General features: G+C 39.8%; 1 protein-coding gene across 2 annotated transcripts; it reads left to right on the top strand.

The window, feature by feature from the left end:
• Positions 1 to 1,107: 1,107 nt before the first annotated feature.
• On the top strand, positions 1,108 to 18,667 carry pld2 (phospholipase D2). 2 transcript variants are annotated; one of them, XM_035666842.1, is made up of 24 exons: positions 1,108 to 1,518; positions 5,360 to 5,515; positions 5,634 to 5,761; positions 6,939 to 7,081; positions 7,207 to 7,300; positions 7,486 to 7,551; positions 7,645 to 7,703; positions 7,796 to 8,041; positions 8,156 to 8,299; positions 8,389 to 8,472; positions 8,597 to 8,675; positions 8,813 to 8,923; positions 9,021 to 9,230; positions 9,369 to 9,525; positions 9,617 to 9,735; positions 10,060 to 10,173; positions 12,058 to 12,162; positions 12,637 to 12,722; positions 12,993 to 13,106; positions 13,799 to 13,845; positions 14,114 to 14,248; positions 15,145 to 15,298; positions 15,473 to 15,590; positions 15,713 to 15,937. In XM_035666842.1, the coding sequence occupies exons 2-24, from the start codon at positions 5,383 to 5,385 to the stop codon at positions 15,935 to 15,937; spliced, it is 2,871 nt and encodes a 956-aa protein (XP_035522735.1). In that variant the 5' UTR covers positions 1,108 to 1,518; positions 5,360 to 5,382. The 2 variants fall into 2 exon arrangements, with proteins under 2 accessions (XP_035522735.1, XP_035522734.1); XM_035666841.1 differs by having other exon boundaries at positions 1,315 to 1,518; positions 5,355 to 5,515; positions 15,713 to 18,667.
• The last annotated feature ends 180 nt before the right edge of the window (positions 18,668 to 18,847 follow it).

Raw genomic sequence — 18,847 nt, 5'->3', positions numbered from 1 at the left:
CACACATTGGTACATTGATTTGGTTTAATTGTAAATGATCTGAGGGTCTCAAACTGTAATCATGTTGTTCCGCGTATACTTATATTTGTAAGTATTTGCTTTTATGTGATGATTTTTATTTTACTAAAATTTTGGACTGAAAAATAAAGTCAGTTTATTTTACATGTAGATGCTAAATGTCTCTTACAGGCCCACAAGCTCATTAAGAGGAAGAGGAAAAACACCACAAAAACAAATGTTACCAAATAACGAAATAATGGGAGACCCCCTTCCTCTGGATGTGGATGTATGCATGTAGGCCTATGTATTAGTATGTAGTTGTCAGCAAGTTGTAACATTAGAGTACAGAAACTGGAGTCAGTATGTTTAGAGAACGAGTGTCCAATAAAATAAGTAGGCTGAAATAAGAAGATACAAACAGCTGTCACAGTATTTCTATACTTTCTGGGAGCATGTGAAGCAGCCACTGCATATAAACTGAAATTAAGTGATACAGGTTTGGTTTTCTGGAGCTTTATTTTGCCAGCCTGGCATAAAAACTGCACCCATTTTGTAAAAAGGTTCGTAAATCTTTTGCAGTAATGTTAATTTAAGCAACCGGCTGATGGGCTAGACAGTCAAATCACTGTGCAGAGGTTTGCATGAGTCATCACATCACTGAGCAGCCTGCTTCTCTCTCGTCTCTACGTGATGGAGAGTAAAAATATTACAGTGTGAATAAATGAATAAGTTACTGATCTAATCGGTAGATTTTTTGTATAAATATACATTTATCTTGCACTAAAAAAAAAAAAAAGACCAAAATACCCCCAAAGTTCAACCTCCCTGAAGCCAGCGCGATGTGCACTTCCGGTGTGCCCTCTTTTCTACAACGTTAAAAGCCCCAGAAAGCTCGTATTTCGATAAAGTTAATAAAAATAACCTCATACAAAACACAAAACTGCTTCTAAAACCACATGTAAGATGTGAACTTTGTGTTTGGACGACATTTTCCGTGCCATTTCTCCGCTGACAGTGTTTTTTAATTATGAAAAACGCTGACCGGAATCTCGTGATAAGTTCCGAGATTCACGCTGAGTCCTTACCGACGTGAGACTCTCTCCTCCCTATCGGTGTCAATGTCTCCGTGTGTCTCTGAACCCTGATGGAGCCCGGTCGGGACATGTTTATATCAGCGCAGACAACATGAACACTCAGCTGTCCCCGGCCGGTGTCTCTGCTTTATACAGCTGCGTAAATATAAAAGAAAACACAAACAAATCTGATTTAAAAAATACAAAGTGTGAAACATAGCCGCCTCATTTTCAAGTTATTTCCTTTTTTTCCTCCATACTGTCCCACTGGACACCCGATGGGAGGGACTAAAGTGTGCATCACCTACGGGGAGCACAAATGAACTCTCCTCTGAGAAAATACAGGAATACGATGATACAATACTTTTAGCCTCAATGTGTGTGTGATATCTTTTTACCCCGCCTGTGGAATAGCAGTGTGTGCTGAGCCGGGTTGAAACTCAGAGTAAGTATCTTTTTGTAGGCCTAACTCGGACGCATATGTCACTGACTCTGTGTGTGTGAGCTGTCGCAGCATTGAACATCGTCCAGCTGCGGATTTAACACCACCGAGGCACGAATACATAGAGACAGTCGGTGTAATGTGTCAATAGCGTTGCCACCTCGGCCAGGTGTCTGTTCGTGGCGTGGTTTTGTAAATGGAGGTGTATTTTGTGTGTGTGTGTGTGTGTGTAATGCGCCGCTGTAAGAAACAGGGAATGGGTGGAGACGACAAAACTTCGCCTTCAGCATTTGAAGCCTCCACAGCCAGAGTGCCCTTGACATCCGGAGTGTTAAGACGACTTTAAAGATACACTGTTGCCACGGTGGTGTCCATAAAAAAAAAACAAAAATGGCTCATACATTATTTAGATGAAGAAAAACGTGTTCCGGTGAAGCAATAGCACACCCTAACAGACCTCACCCAAACTCCCATCAACTCTCACAATAGAAAGTGCGTGTTTCTCTTCAAAACTGTAATTTAAAACACCTTTTATGAAACCTGTTCACTTTTCACTCTCGCGTTAATGGGTTACAGCTTGTTGAGTCAGTCGGGAAGAATCCGTATTTTAGGCGACAACTGTGCAGATTTTGGGGAAATCCGGTGGTCCCCTGTACTGAGCAGGAGTTGACTCAGCACTGTGGTTTTAGTCATGTAGGAATTTATGACACACATTCCTGTCATTTGGTTGCATGTTTCAGAGTCTGGTGCCACGTGTTTTGCTCTTTAAAGGGCCCATGTTTGTATTGTCAGTACAAGATCACATAGGCTAAATTAGCATATGCAAAAACATAGCTCTCCTATAGGACATAGACATTTGTGTAGGTGAGGCTATTTTATTTAAGTTTACACATTTGTAATCAGTAGTAAAGAAGGTGCTGGTAATGTGCTTGAGTTAGAAAAATGCATGAATCATCTTATCTTATTATTATCTTATTATTATCTTATTAATCTTATCGTGGTAAATTTAGAAAATTGCTAAATAAGTTGTAAACTTCAGCCACTTTTGTGATGGTTAGACGCATAGAAACATCCTTTATGTAGACTTTCTTTGCAGGGTAACTTTACCAGGATGAATAGCCTTGTTTCACTGACATCCTCTGGTTAAAGTTTCACATGTTGTCAGAGGTGCTCAGTTTCCCCTGTCACCCAGCAGTGATGTCAGAGTGTATTGTGTGTAGTATTTTCATCTGATTATAGCAACTTTTTAATTATTCTGATGCTGTAAGTTTTTGTTTGTAGATAAAATAGACAATCCCAATGCAGATGAATGTGTCTGTGTGTTGCTTGATTATTCCCTGTCCCTGTGTTTCTAAATGTCTCCATCTACATTCCCCTTGTGTCAGCCAGGTGTCTTTTTTGATGAAAACAACCGAGAGTCACCAAAGTCTCCAAAAATCGGGGCTTTAAATCTCTCATGGCCTTATTAGTCTCTGCGGCTGGCAACATGAAGTGTTAACTGATCCAGATTTATTCTCATATGTCTATTTGGTGTGTAAGATGTGGCTCGCTTTTCAGTAATAGCACTCCCCTCTGGCCAGTTTGGCTCATGTTGTAGAGGACTCTGGGTGGGTGTAGTGTTGTATTTCACAGGTAGCCTGAACAAATAGTGCAGGCAAACTTTCACTCCAGCAAACAAAAAAATCTTGTCAAGTCAACCCTACACATCTCTTCCTTAAAGGCCAATCCAACATATCTCTCTCTAATCTCAATCTGCCGTGGTATGAAAACATTGATCTCTGTTTCATACATTTTATCCATCAGTATTTAGTTTTCCGCATGCCATACTGCACATTATGTGTGCTTAGTGGCACGTATGAGCTATCTGTTCATCTATCAGTAAACACTGAACAGAGAAAATCTTCAGACCAGAGAGCTCATTGTTTTGCCAACATATCTGTGTCAACAAACAGTGAGAGGGGAATTTAAGTGACAGGGTTTAATGTCAACTTACATGGCTGAAATGATCTAGGATTGGAAGTGGAAACAGCAAATAAACCCCACTTGTGACCCGTAACCAACCTATGTAATCAATATGAGCATTGTATGTATTAATCAATCATTCTATTTATCTGAATTTACAAAATGTAGAAGAGAGCCTCCTGTAACTGAGTCAGAGACTATTATCTCAGCTTAAATGCTCTTTTCCTAGGGCGCGTGGGGACTCATCTGGTGGAGCGTTAAGTCCTTGCCGCAGCGGACCGAGTTCAGTTCCGGCCCGCGGCCCCTTTGCTGCGTGTCATCCCCCCTCCCCCCCCTTCCTGCGTGTCCTCGCCTGTCCTCGCCTGTCCTGTCAAATAGAGGCACAGAAAGCCCCAAAATATCTTTAAAAAATGCTCTTCTGCTGTCTGTTACATCTTCTTTGTGATTGTGTACATTTTTAGCTGATGTTTTCAAACTGCGGATAATGTTAAATTACTGTACATCAGCAAAGAGCTCGGAGGAAACTTTTAGGTTTGTGGTCACCATTGGGTGCTAAAACAGAATCATAAGGAGGACCTTTAAAGAAAAACACATCTGAGTAAGATGAACGATCCCAGAATGACTGATTACTGCAGTCATATCACTTGACCTTTGTTTTTATTGCTGCCACTTAAAGGTCCAGTATGTAGGATTCAGTGGCATCTAGTGGTGAAGTTGCAGATTGCAACCCTTTGAATACAGCTCAGTCTTCCAAGTGTGTAGGAGAAACTAAGGTGTCTTTTTTTAGGATTTCGATTTGGTTCTCTCTCTCTCCCCCCTCCTCCCTCTTTCCTTCACACACACACACACACACACATTCTCCCTCCACTTTGCTTCGTTGCCCAGGAAACATTCAGCCATTCAAAGATATCTACCCACACACTATACAAAAGGGTTCACACACACACCCTTTTCTCTCACTGGTCACCACAGACTTCTCATATGTCGCAATACCGATGATCTGATCAACAGGTAAACACTACAAGGTGCCCGCAGTGTATGAATGCTCTCTTGTTTTTATCATTTTAACCGTGGTACTTCTAACATTGCATAGTCTGCTGTTCACTGCTGTGATACTGAGTTGTACTTGAATTCCTATTGTGTGATCGTGGTATGTCGCACTCCTCAGTGATTAGATTAACTTCCAGAACCTACTTGTACTGTCAGATTATTTCACTAACTCTTAAGCCTCCTCAGACACTCTCCATTTATTGCTGTAGTATTATTACAGCTGATTCTTGCTCATACTGCTTCAGTCATAGTACTGCTGCTGCTTAAACAACTGCTACTACTTCAGCTAGTGTCGTTGTTACTGCTACTACTCAGTACAGCTAATGCAACTGATACTTCAGCTGCTACTATTACCATCACAGCTAATGCAAGTACTTCTGTGGCTGCTGATTGTAGAGATAGTCTTGCCTCTTTTTTTTGCTTCATCTGTTGGTGTTATTTTCAAGTTCATAATCTACCACTGCAAACCCCTGCTACTATTAGTAATAGTTGTTGCGGTGATAGTGATACCAACAAAAGCACCACTTCTTGTTCTCAATCAAATGATTATTATGGGCACATGGTATACAAATATATTGCTTCAGATAATAAAGGAGAGACTTACACTTTGTATTGACTTCAGACATTACATTTTTACATGTAGATAAACTAAGTGAAACTGATAGTTAACAGCCCACTGAACTACTACACTACATGAAAGTACTGTCAGCATAGACAGACACACACTACTGCATTTGCCTTTACTGTAACACTGAATGACTTTATTGTTTAATTTGACTTTAGAATCTCATTCTGTAAAACTTCCTATGCTTTTGTCTTTTCACCAGGGCAGCTGGCACTTGCAACAACAGTGCGATGGCCAGTACAGAGGATGTGATTGAGCCAGTGGCTCAAAGCTCAACAGCCCAAAACCTGGGCAGGAGACGCTTTTTGAACGACCTGCACATTCTGAGTCCAGATGAGATAGATGGCCTCATGTCAAGCAGTGGTAAATAAAACAGTCCCTTTTATAAATGCAAGAAATTTAAGGCATGAGCTGCCTGATGAAACTCTATTGGCTGTATCAGAAGAATTTCATTAAAATGTGCTAATCTTTCAAATCACAGAGGGTCGTCCATTCCTCGTGGTGCATCATCTTCATGAAGTAAAAGAGGAGGGTGTACCTTACTTAATGCCTGGTATCCCTATTACATGCAGAGTGGACAACACTGAGAAATACACTACTCGCTCAAAGGTACATCAGTTAATTGTTTTTTTATTTTATATGGAAATGTATTTACATGTTCTCTTTTGGTGGTTATTAAAAGGATTCTAGTGTTTATAGAAAACTCTAGATGACACATTTAACTTAAATCACTCTTTATAACCATACCAAAACAGTTTCTACTGTTCAACATCTTATAGACTAACTTATGATCACTATTTAATGTTTGATTTCAGTGTTACTTTCAGACCCTGAACTTGACTGTACTTTACCATAATGTCATTATGTCAAACTAAGAGGCAGGTTGTTTAAAATTTGAACAGTCAGCTGTCCCTGTGTGAGGATATTGTCTGGGTGTTTGAGCTTAAATTTGTTTTGAGCCTGCAGGCTACTGTTGTTTAGATAGAGAGGCAAGCTAACAATGACATGATGTGGTGTGCAATGTTAAGGTAGAACAGGAGAAAGTGTTGAGAGGGAGTGAACGTTTCAGAGATGACTGGCTTTACTGCAATGACACATTCACATCTTTTGTTCTTGAACGTTCATGCTACAGTGCCACATGGGTATTTATTTACATTAAAAAGTACATTATATGTAATGGCATATTACCCAGTGTGGAACCAAAGAACCGCCTCATGTTGCATTTTTTTTGTACAAAGTAACTCCCTAAAGAATGAACAGTCATTAATAACAGCTGAGATAATTGTTAGTTTGCCTGTTCTCCCTCTGTCTTTTTATCCATATGCTCAGATATTTCCTACTACCAAGTCTGGTCCAAAGACATGCATGTCAAAAACATGGGAAACTCAAAACAGTCCCTAGTTAAGATTATGTTCAGTGTCCATTAGATCAGGAAGAACTACCTCCTGGTTCAGCCCTGATCTGCTGCACTTACCTTATGCAGTTCTACAGGGCAATGGATAACTAGAATTGACACGTGTGTTAACTTTGATTTTTAACTCTCAAATAAGTGGCTTTCTAATCTCTTGCCTGATTGGTTATTGAGGTAAAGCTGTGGCCTCTGGTGTCGCCCAGTGCTCAGCAACAAAATCTGTGAGGGAAATGTGACCACAACTGATAAGAAGGAAAGTAAAGAGTTATGAAAATAAGACCCAGGTCAGAACTCCTAATCCAAACCCAAGTATATTAGATTTGTAGACATTTTTAACATCATCTTATGTCCATCATTTCTATGATGTCCCTCCAGGTCCATGTAGGCACACTGTACACAGTGCGGTTGACTCATGGTCACTTCCACTGGACAGTGAAGAGAAAGTACAAGCACTTCCAGGAGCTACATCGGGACCTTTACAAGCACAGGATGATGCTTCATTTGCTGCCTCTGGGAAAGTCTGTGCACCAATCTGTTTGTCTTAATCATGCAAATAAACTCCTCTCACTTCTTCAAGTGATGGGCTGCTTAGAGTTTTTATAATCAGAATTCAATATTTTGAATATTCAAATTTCTCTCAAAGGTTTGCAAAGGACAGGCAGCAGATGAGAGCTATGTCAGAGGAAATGCCCAGCCTACACGGGACTGAACGGACCAGAAGGACTTCCAGCAAGATGGTATCAAACAAATCAAGCAGATACATTCATATAGTACATGACCAACAATTACAATTTAATAAAATCCATCTATTGTCTCACTTGCACACGACTTTGTCACTCTCTGGCTGCTGTGTGTCGAGTTGCATTTCAAAATTGTATACATTTTATGTACGTTATATATAACTTCTGCTTTTCTGTGGCAGAAATACCTTGAGGAGTACCTGAATGGCCTGCTGGAGAACGAATTTTGTAGACATGATCACAGCATGGTAGTAGCTTTAAAACAAATATACACATACAGCACACACATACAGTACAAAGTGGTTGTTATGTTGTCATTTTCTCATCTACTTTTCTTTCAGCTGGAATTCCTCTCTGTCGGTGCTCTCTCCTTCGTCACTGATCTGGGACCCAAAGGCTTGTAAGCAAACTTCTTGAGTTAGTGACAAAAGGAAAAGTGGCGTAAATGACTTGATAGAGATTTATTGTGCAACATGTGTAATCTTCTCTCAGGGAGGGACCCATCTCCAAGAGGTCCGGGGGCCACCGGATCCAAGGGCTGAACTGCATTGGCCATCATCAGTTCTGTTTCCGCTGGTCACGGCGCTGGCTGGTGGTTAAAGATTCCTTCCTGATGTATATGGACAGAGAAAACGGCAGCATCAACTTTGTGCTGCTGTTTGACCCAGAGTTCAAAGTGAAAGTGGGCCGTGCTTACACAGACACCAAATATGGAGTCTGCTTTGAGAACTTCACTCGGTAAGTCAGCTGTGTGTTTGCCTACGCATTGATAGCTCCGATGTATTGCATGTATTTATATCTAGGGTTATATTGTGTTTATGATACATGCATGGCTTGTTTGTTCTTGTTCAGGAGTCTGATCATCAAATGCAGCAGCTACAGAGAGGCTCATTGGTGGAGTCATGAAATCAACGGGCTGGCAGAAAGCTCTGACTTTCTCAAAGTGCAACGCTTTGACGGATTCGCTCCGCCACGGGAGAACACACTCACTAAATGGTTAGATACACAGAGATTTACAGCTTTCTGTCTTCAGATTTCATCCTCATTTGCTAATTTTTTTTATGGTTCATGCTTGTCGTTTGAAGGTATGTGAATGGAAGTGGGTACTTTGCAGACCTGGCTGATGCTCTCGAGCAAGCCAAGGAGGAAATCTACATCACAGATTGGTGGTAAGTATCGAAGAGGCTTTGTTTTACCAAATAATGAGGTGCACCGTTGAAATAGTTCAGCTACGTAAGTGCATTTCAAATTTGAATACTGTGAAAATAGTAAAATATGTGTCTTTTTTCTTAGGCTCAGCCCTGAAGTGTTCCTAAAGAGACCAGCAACTGATAACTACTGGCGCCTGGATGAGATACTCAAACGCAAAGCAGTAGGGATTCTCTTTGTCTTGTTCTTCACTTTTAAATCACTTACAATTTGAATGATTTTCTAATTTCACATTACCCTTGCTGATAATTTTTTAAATTGGCATCACCTCTCTTTGAACCTCTCTCTCTTTTTTTGCAGGAACAAGGAGTCAAAGTGTGCGTTCTTCTCTACAAAGAGGTGGAGATGGCACTCGGCATCAATAGTGAGCACAGCAAGAGGACTCTTATGAATATGCACCCAAACATCAAGGTCAGTCACATCTCCACATAATATGGTGTACAAGAAATGGCTACACAATGAACAGAGGCCTCATCTCCATTTTAATGTCAATTTTAACCCCCCTCAGGTAATGCGACACCCTGACCATGTGTCATCTGTGGTGTTCCTGTGGGCTCACCATGAAAAGATGGTGGCCATTGACCAAACAGTAGCCTTTGTGGGGGGGCTTGACCTGGCATTTGGGAGGTGGGATGACAGCCAGTACCGGCTAACTGACCTGGGTATGACAGAGAGAGCCAACAGTGTGACCGAAGAGGAGCCCAAAGGAGATACTGGAGTAAGAACGTGTTGAAACTGTCTTTTTTTTTATCTTGCCACTGATGAAGCATGGATATGTTTACAGTAGTTCATGAACAAGTGAGCGTTCCGTATATCACACTCCATGCAGACACTAACGGATGTCTTTGTTTACCAGGATAATGGTGTAGCTGATGGTCTACAATCATCTGAACCAGATAAGCAAGCAGAGCAAGACCCCGGTGATCTGACTGGCAACACCAAACTGTGGCTTGGCAAAGACTATAGCAACTTTATCAGAAAAGACTGGGTCCAACTAGACAAACCGTTTGAAGGTTTGTTATCAATATCTCCTTTAGTCACACACATGCAAATTCAGTGAGAGGCTCTGTACAGGGAGCTGAATTGCTTTTTATATTTTTCCAGATAACATTGACCGTACTCAAGTTCCTCGCATGCCGTGGCGTGATCTGTCTGCAGCTATTCATGGCAAGGCTGCCAGGGATGTAGCCCGCCACTTCATCCAGCGCTGGAACTTCACCAAGGTCAGACTCAAAGGAAAGTTCTGTCTTTCTAAAGCCACTTGGCTTTTACTGTCATAGTTTTGAAAACATCTTCATCATTTTAGAGAGAGTGCTCTGCTGGTATCAGTCTACGGATAAACAAGCTTCAGATGGCTTTAACACATGTTATACTGTAACTATCCAAAGCAGTTATTTGGAGGTGTAAAGAAAGTAAAAAAAGTTCATATTTATTTAAAGTAATCACATAGAGCTAAATATATAATATTTATATAAGACTTCTATAAGAAACACGACTAAAGGAAGGTCAGGAATCAGGCGTTCATGTATTTGTTTTGTCTTTTCCAGATCTTCAAAAACAAGTACAAGGACGAGTTCTACCCTTACCTTCTCCCCAAGTCTCACTGTACTGCTGACTCACTCTCATTCACTGTGCCTGGGTCCACAAAAGCCAAAGTGCAGGTATTTAAGCACACATGTTCACCAAAGACCAAGTCACTATGTGTCCAACAGCTGTGCAAAAGTTGTTTTTGATGTCATTAGGTAAACAGAAAAAATGGGTATGTAATGGACAATCATTTATGCTATGTAACATTTCCCCTGGAACAAGATAGAGTATTATTATTTTGTCAAGTTTCCGTTTCTAATTTTTAAGATCTTAAATAAATAAATTCATATATAGGTCTATTAGGACTCTTACATTGGCTACAAGTGTTGAACTACAAGATAAAAATTTACAGTTTATGAAGATTTGAGGACATGCAATCTTTGTGATCCACATCATTTTAGCACAATTGAAAGTCAGTGACCTGTGGAACATATATATATATATATTAACTGGTTGTGGTTGTTGTAATTTACAGTACTTTTCTTTTTTTTTTCACGGTGCATTTTTATTCCCCCCTCGTACATGGAACTCACAACACTGCCAGGTGCATTTATTTGGCTAATGTAGTGCTTTTTAGACTTCACACATACGTACAGTTTCTTAAAAAAACTGTTCCCACATGATGTTAGTGTTCCAGATAAATCAGACTTTCTTTCTATTCACCGTGGGTGGCAGCTCTGCCGAAGAACAGTGACCAGTTGTGAAACAAGCTTACCAAACACCGAAAAGAACACCAGAGACAGGTTTCACACTAGAGCCAGCCAGAATCCAGAGTGTCCTGCACAGAAAAACACACACGATGACAACACTACCACAGTATTTATGTAGCTTTAAAGATGCCCTTCATCAGGACAAGATCTGGGTTGGATTTCTCATTTGAAGACAGGAACACAAGTTAAAAACACAGTAAATTCACACATTTTTAGTTTATTAAAGGAAACCATGCTGCTGGCCATCTTCATATTAATTTAAAGAATTTAGAGAAATGTAATTGTAAACAAAAAAGACCATTGCCAAGAAGAGTTAAGGCCCATACTGGCTTCTATTTGGCATTTCATTGTGTGACTGCAACTCACTGCAAATCAGGTGGATTTCTTTGCAGTACAACAAAGAGACACTGTTCTGGCTTTAGAAGTGCAGCTAAAGCATTCAGAGCTTTTTGCAATGGCAGATGGTGGAACGAGTAAAGCCTGTAGAGAAAAACTCACTTCCAACATGTTTATCCTGTTTAGTAAAGCCAGAGAAAACAAATGCACTGCCAAAGATGGGGAGGGAGGACAAGTGGAAGCATCTTATTTACAACAGGCTTCATGGGAAATGTGGTCCACTCTCATTCAACATCATCTGCTATGGTTTTGAAGTGTTCAGACAGTAGGGGTTGGGCAACAATAGCTTTTGCTGTGCGTATTATAGTAGTATTATACTATTGTGGGTTGTGGCCTGTAACCCTAACCCCTGCTCCCTATTATGCCATAGCTTTCCTATCAGGTTTTGTTGATCCTTTATTCAGGTTTCAGGGACAGTGCCTCAGTCACCACATTCTGTGTTAGAGCTGTCCTGTAAGTGAAGTAGAAGTCCATGCAAGGAACCGAGTACACCAACTTAAATTACTGATGGCAAAAAAAAAAAATGATGGCAGCAGTTTCAGATTTCTAAAGCTGAAGTTTTAAAAAGTACTTTAAAAATACGGTATTTATATGAAGTGGTAATACTTGTGTTCTTCTGTGCTGCATGTATATAAGTTTATTTGGTGACAGCAAGTTCATATAGTGTGTAAGGCAAATAAAACATACATTAATTCAATGAGTTTCGCTTATTTAGCCATGATTTACGTTAAGAAACACTTGAAGGACAAAACTGTAATTGTGGCAGAAATCAGTGTAGTAAAGGAAAATCTTAAGATATTTCCTTCATAATCTGGTGACATGATGCAGCATAAACATGCTTTTCTTTTTCAGGTGTTGCGCTCTGCTGATCGTTGGTCTACTGGAACCTGTGAGAACTCAATCCTCAACGCCTACATCCAGACCATCAACAACAGCGAGCACTACATCTACATCGAGGTAATGTCGCAACCCCCCGTGTACCTCCAGACAAACATGTACTTCGTAGCGTAGGCTGAACATAGTTAGAATGTCTATCTGTGCTTTTTAATAATTTATTTGACATCTCTACATTCAAACAGACAAATCCTGCTGAAATCGTTTAAACTTGCTGTGTGTTAGGCTCCCAAAGTCTTCCTTGTAATGGCAGTAAGACAATGAAAGGCAGACATGGCAAAAAATGTGTAACCTCAAATTGTTTAAGTAGCAACACCTAAGAAAGAGTTCTATTTTGTTTAATTTAAATTTCACTTACACACCATTTGACATATTAATTTCACATTTCACTGAGAGATTGTGCAGCCAACGTGTGCCTAATCACGAGGTTTCATGAGTCTGAATGCAATCACAGCTCGGCCGCATCCTTGCCAGCTACCTGTCTGTTTTAGCCCTTACCTCACACCGAGCCACCATCTGCCTTCTCTCTGCCCTCAGAACCAGTTCTTCATCAGCTGTGCCGATGAGACTGTCCATAATAGGATCGGCGATGCCATTGTGGATCGGATCTTGCGTGCACACAGGTCTCGTTTGAGTGTACTAGTTTTTTCAGATTTATGTGACGCTTTATTCATTTTGTGCACATACATTCTTGAAGCTTGAAGTCATGAAGCATTTCATGAAGTCTGTGCTCAAAGTGGATTCAAACATGCTAAACAAAGAACAAACATAATTGTATCTTATTATCTTTAAGCAGAAAATATCAGTGAATTACTTGAGAGGTTACCTGTGTTACACAATAAATCATAAAACAGAATAGACGAGTGAGATTATGATATTATGTCTTATTGCAGAGAGCAGAAGAAGTACAGGGTGTTTGTGGTGGTTCCTCTGCTTCCTGGATTTGAGGGAGACATCAGTGCAGGAGGTGGCAATGCCATCCAAGCTATTCTGCACTTCACTTACAGGTGAGAGCCTTTCCCTCCCATTACCATTCTGTCGACAGCCCACAGACCATAACAAGCACTACAACCTACAACAACCACAGGAAAACCTGACCTCTGAACCTTCATCTGGCTCAAAGACATGTTTCCAATCTTCTAGAGTTGTAGCTAAGATAGATTTACTTCAGCTCTGTCACTGATTGTTTGTGCTAAAATTATTTGCATCACAGGTTTTGTGTCCTTGAGAACCTTTCATAGACCGTTTATCCGTTTGTTCTAATTGGTGTAATATACTTAAATATTTATGTACTAAATTGGGTGTTTTGCTCAAATTGAATGGAGACAGTTGTTGACTGTTGTGCATTACAGAAGTAATTATTTCTCCACTTAAAGATTTTTTTTATAAAAGTGGATAAGATCATTAAACTATTGTGTAATTTAATTTGTTTTAATAGCACAAGGCAGGGGTTTCTATCAACCAAAAGCATAACTGGAAAGTATCGTCATAACTGAGTGACTTATCAAATTAAAGCTGTATTAAGTGATAATGCATCACAAGCGTAGTAAGCTTGTTGTTACTGTGAAAGTATTAGAAAGGTCTTTGCATTCATCCATCAAATCTCCAAGTCTTTTGTGTAATGTCACTTAGTACATTCTGTTTACCAATTTTATTTTTTCATTAATTGCTTAATTTTAATGAATGTTTAATATCCTAGGACCATGTGCCGAGGGGAGCACTCCATCTTGTCAAGACTTAGTGAAAGTGAGTTTTCAGCATCTGCTTTTATTTCAACCACAAAATCCACCTGACATCCCAAAACACCTCTTGTTTCCTCTCTAACATCTCTCTTTCTTTCTCCTCTTGTGGCTCCTTTAATCTGAAGCTACTGGTTCTAGGTATCTGCCCACAAGTCTCTATTTTCATCCTTGACTTCTTAATCTTCTTTTCACATCCATTTTAGTCAATGTTTATCTGAGATTCTTAATAAATCTGTAATAATGTGATTCTGGTCCCCCCCCCCCCCCCCCAGTTCAGGACCAGTGGACTGAGTACATCACACTCTGTGGCCTGAGAACGCATTCCCAGCTCTCCCAGTCGTTTGTCACAGAGCTCATCTATGTTCACAGCAAGACCCTCATTGCTGATGACCGCTGCTATATCATTGGTGAGTCACCTTGAGTCATCATAGAGCTCTATGACAAAATAGCGAATCTCCTTCCACAAGTAGCGTATTTTAATGTATTCTAGGCTTTTAATGATGCTATGAAATTACAGTGTATTCTAATCAGTACATTTTAGCTGTAATTTCATAGCACCATTCAAAACAAATATAACCACGGTCAAATGCAAGTGAACAAATATATAGACATTTATCTGCAATAATAATGAATAATCAAGAGGATGACATTTGAAAGTGTAATCTCCTTAAGTAGGGTGTACCACAGCACAGGGGCTTGGGTTTAGCAAGACTGAGTAATGAAGGACAGTGTACAGCATGAATATTGAAAAGCTGCACAAATAATAAGAATCTTATTTTGAGATTCTGTCATTAATTTCAAGGTTCAAGATTAAATTATTTATCATCCTCCAACACAGGGTTTTATAACAACATGCAAGCTGATACACACAAAACAAAGATGATATATATGGATGAATAGATATATAATAAAAATAAACATTTTATGGTGGAGTGTGGAGAATTAAGTAAGTATTAAGAATAAATAGCTATTTCATAAAAGCAAACCCCATCTTTGATACTTATTATGGTTGTGATACAGGCCCATTCTTCAGCAGTTCTACACTGTTGTGCACTTACTTCACAACTGGCCATGGGCATATTTCGTCACATAGAGTAAACGTAACCTCTCATTTTAAATCCTTAATCCTAGCTCAGTACTGAATGTACTGAAAAGCAAAGCAGCATTCATTCTGAAAAATACATCTGATATCACTGGTTATTTCATTCTGATAGTTGCTTTATTTATTAAAAACTGTTTTGACAAGAATGATGACTTTGAAAAGACAGATTGTGAACACTTGTACTTTCCACATGTGTTCCAGGATCAGCCAACATCAATGACCGCAGCATGCTGGGCTGTAGAGACAGCGAGCTGGCAGTGTTTGTGGAAGATGAAGAGCGGGTCCCATCCGTCATGGGAGGGGAGGAGTACCAGGCAGGACCCCTCACACTCGCTCTGCGCAAAGAGTGTTTCAGGTCAGGACAAAATATGCAACTCCTGAAATGACGTTCTCTTAATGTATGACCATGATTGGTTACTACAGATGGTTTTCTATGTAATGGGAAGTGTCAGCTACTAAATCCTAACTGGCAACAAGTGAGAAACCTTTGTGTTGTTTGAATGCGCTTGTTATTTATTTTTGCTTCCAGTGTTCTTGTTGGAGCTTCTTCGGACCCCAGTATCAATATTGATGATCCAATCAGTGATCATTTCTTCTTCTTGGCCTGGAATGCTGCTGCTGAACAGAATTCTATCATTTATGATAAGGTAATAAGACGATCCTATCCTAAATCAGGACATTTAAGACCTTTTTACTCCAACGTGCAGTTTTCTTATCTCTCCTTTGTTGTTGTGGGCTTTGTCTGTGCTATGGCCCTGCTGTGATACAGGTCTTTAAATGTCTGCCCTACAACACTGTCCACAACATGCGAGAGCTGAAGGACTACTCCAGCGAGGAACGCCTCTGCGACACAGACCCTGAGCAGGCCAGAGAGGAGCTGAAAGCTGTCCGAGGGCTGCTGGTCCACTACCCCCTGAAGTTCCTGTGTGAGGAAAACCTGCTGCCCCCACTGGGCACTAAGGAAGGCATGGCTCCTATAGGGCTGTGGACATAACCACAGCTCAGCCCAGATCAGACCACTACATAACGGCAACAACGACTGCTGCGCCACATTCTCCTCCTCCTTGTAGTTCCAGCTAATGTTCAGAACAGTACACTAAAGTAGTTACAGCACTGGCACTTCCATGGTGAGGAGAAAACATTACTTTAGCACAATTTACTTGTTCATCATTGATGTTTTTTTATTGTATCGTATTTTTGAATGATGATGGGCTCGTGTGGACATAACCACTGAAATCTACCGGCCAGGTTGTTCATGATGACAGTGTCTGCAGAACACATAAATGAATGTACGAGTTACGAGAGGATTGCAAGGTTGTATTGGAAATCAAGCATCTCACATGATCTGGGAACATAGTGTACAGTTATTGGTGCAAGGTTTTTGGGTGGGTGGGTGGCTCTCTCTCTTTCTCTCTCACGCCTCACTCTCCCTCTCTCCCTCTGAGGCTTCACCTCTCACTGCAGTGCCAGCAAATCTGTCAGAACATTTGTGGTTGTTATGGTGACGGATATAAAGAGATGACTGGATTGTAGCTGAAATAAAGACTGGATAGAGCAGAAAAGGGACAGTACTGATAAGAGGGATAACTTACTAAATCAGGATGGCATATCGGAAAATAGAAGCTAACATGTTGAGCGAGGTCTGACGGAAGCAAAGTCATTTTAATAGTTTTTGGATAAATGATCAGGTGGGAAAACTGTGGGAGGGGAAGGAGGACAAGATAATTAAAGGGTGTTGATTTACCGTTAATTGTTGCTTTTTTTTATAGTTACCATGACAATCAAGTGAATTATTTTTTAACCATGTTGTCAGCAGTCGAGAACAGAACATTCCACTATCCGCTTGGCTTTGAGAAAGCAGAGACACGGATAGTTTGACCATTGCATTTCATTTTTTAGGTATTTCCATATTGGTTTCACAGTTCTGTGTCCTGGTGCCATAAAATGTCTTGCCTATCTACCCAATATTAATTCATTACATTTAGCCATAACACTGTAACTGTAAGTGACATAATGTGGCTTCCATTCATGCTGCTGGAGCATTATCAAGTCATATTTCTAATCTTAAGCTAACTCCTAACTAACTGCTAACTCCCTTTACTGAGCCATGAGGAATTGTGTGAGTACTATAGAGCAATCTGGACAAGTCTGGCATTGGACAGATACGTAGCATCAGTGGTGAATGTAGACAGGCAACTACTGATTGGGAAAATATGTAATAATTCAACAGATCACACTGTAGATGCTGCGATCTTCATGTAGAAAAACAGGACTAAGTATGTTGTTATTTTTATGCAGTGGGGTTTGGTGTTTGAATATAAGGAAGTTCTGTAATCTGAGATTGAACAGATTTGTATGTGTTTGAGGGTTTCTAATCACACAATCTTGTGTGGCACACAGTCTTGCCAAGTTTTACCAGTGCCTCTGTAAAGCATCATATCACAGTTTTTAGAGTTTTAGAGAACAACCAGTAGACAATAGGCAGCATATGGAGCTTGTGAATAGCCTTTCTTGGCCTCCCAGTGATGCATCTATGTCAACAGATGACTTTGAGTGATGCATTGTACATGACATTACCATAATCCAGTTCATAATTCCCAAAAGTTAAACCTTGATGTACCTGTGACAGAGCCAGTGAATTTGTACAGACTTGTTTCTTGAGCTTTTCCAGACATGCCCACAAGTCAACAACACTACTGAAGTGGTTTCAGTGCAGACTTGTCTGTGAATGTGACAGATGACAAGAGTCCCACGTGAACGCGGCCTTGCTCTGCGTGAGGCACCTTGTACGGAGGACCTGGTAAAACCATCTGTGTTGGTGCACTGCCGTCGTCATAACTATTCACACTTTTTCTTTAGGAGATATTAAAGCCACTATGAGCCCCTGCACGCTAGAAGCTGGGTATTTTCTATCTATTCTTATACTGCACAAAATGTCTGCCTTGAGTGATATTCTTTGTTTGAAAATTACACAGAAATGTCTGATGTGCTGAGAAGTGACCTTATACTGTTTCTATCATGAATTATGTTTTTATTGGGCTAATAGCCGGCATTACCAATACATTTTTTTGTATATAATACAAATATAAACTTGTATTTTTAACTGCCTGTTATCCCAAACAGGCAGATGTGTAATCTTGAGATCTAGGTCATTACCTTAAAGTTGCCGATGTATAGGTTACTAACACTCAGGGGTAGAGATAGTAAATATTCTTACTTAATTGCTTCAGTACAGTTATGAACAACTGTAAGGCATGTTACTTTTCTTGTTTTTTTTATAGAGTTTCTGAGTATCTATTTTACTTTGATTTAAAAATTGTTATTCAAATCAAAAACTTCCCATGTACTGTTTTTATATTTGAATATAGTCAATTGTGTACTTTTAATAAATGTAGGTACATTTATAAACATATACAAAGATAATGTAATATCTAAATAAGAAAATAAGGATATGTTGGCATATCTATTATTATCTATTTTCTATTATTTATGCCAGACACAACCAAAAGCTACTGTTATCACCTAGCGACATTGGCGATATTGGTGGTGAGGTTAATATCCTTTGCTGTCTGTATATGCTTAGATCAAATGGCTTGTTTTCTTAGTACTCTTAGTACAATAGAGACTGACATGTTAAACAGGAAATGGGCACAATTTAACACATATTAAATAAAATTAATTTTCTATGTGAATTTTGCAATGTTCAATAAAACACCAATGTAACCCCCACATTACTGCATAATAATAGCGTCAGTTTATTGTTTTTAATGACATACCAGATTGTTGTCTTGAGCTTTGGAAGTGAATCATACATTATTGACAAGCATTATGATCTGTTGAAGATAAGGTAGGCCCGCCTTAATTTAACTAATTTATGGGATGTGTTCACCATGTAGGTCAATGC

Source organism: Morone saxatilis, unplaced genomic scaffold, assembly GCF_004916995.1.
Source record: "Morone saxatilis isolate NCDOM2014 unplaced genomic scaffold, NCSU_SB_2.0 Contig20, whole genome shotgun sequence".
Classification (NCBI taxonomy): domain Eukaryota; kingdom Metazoa; phylum Chordata; class Actinopteri; family Moronidae; genus Morone; species Morone saxatilis.
Note: the sequence above shows the minus strand (reverse complement) of the source record. Positions and strands in the feature narration are given on the sequence as shown.

Coding starts and splice junctions, on each gene's coding strand:
- pld2 (XM_035666841.1), top strand. CDS start 5,383: ATGGCCAGTACAGAGGATGTGATTGAGCCAGTGGCTCAAAGCTCAACA. Junction 7,082..7,206: donor CATTTGCTGCCTCTGGGAAA/GTCTGTGCACCA, acceptor TTTCTCTCAAAG/GTTTGCAAAGGACAGGCAGC. Junction 8,042..8,155: donor TGCTTTGAGAACTTCACTCG/GTAAGTCAGCTG, acceptor GTTCTTGTTCAG/GAGTCTGATCATCAAATGCA.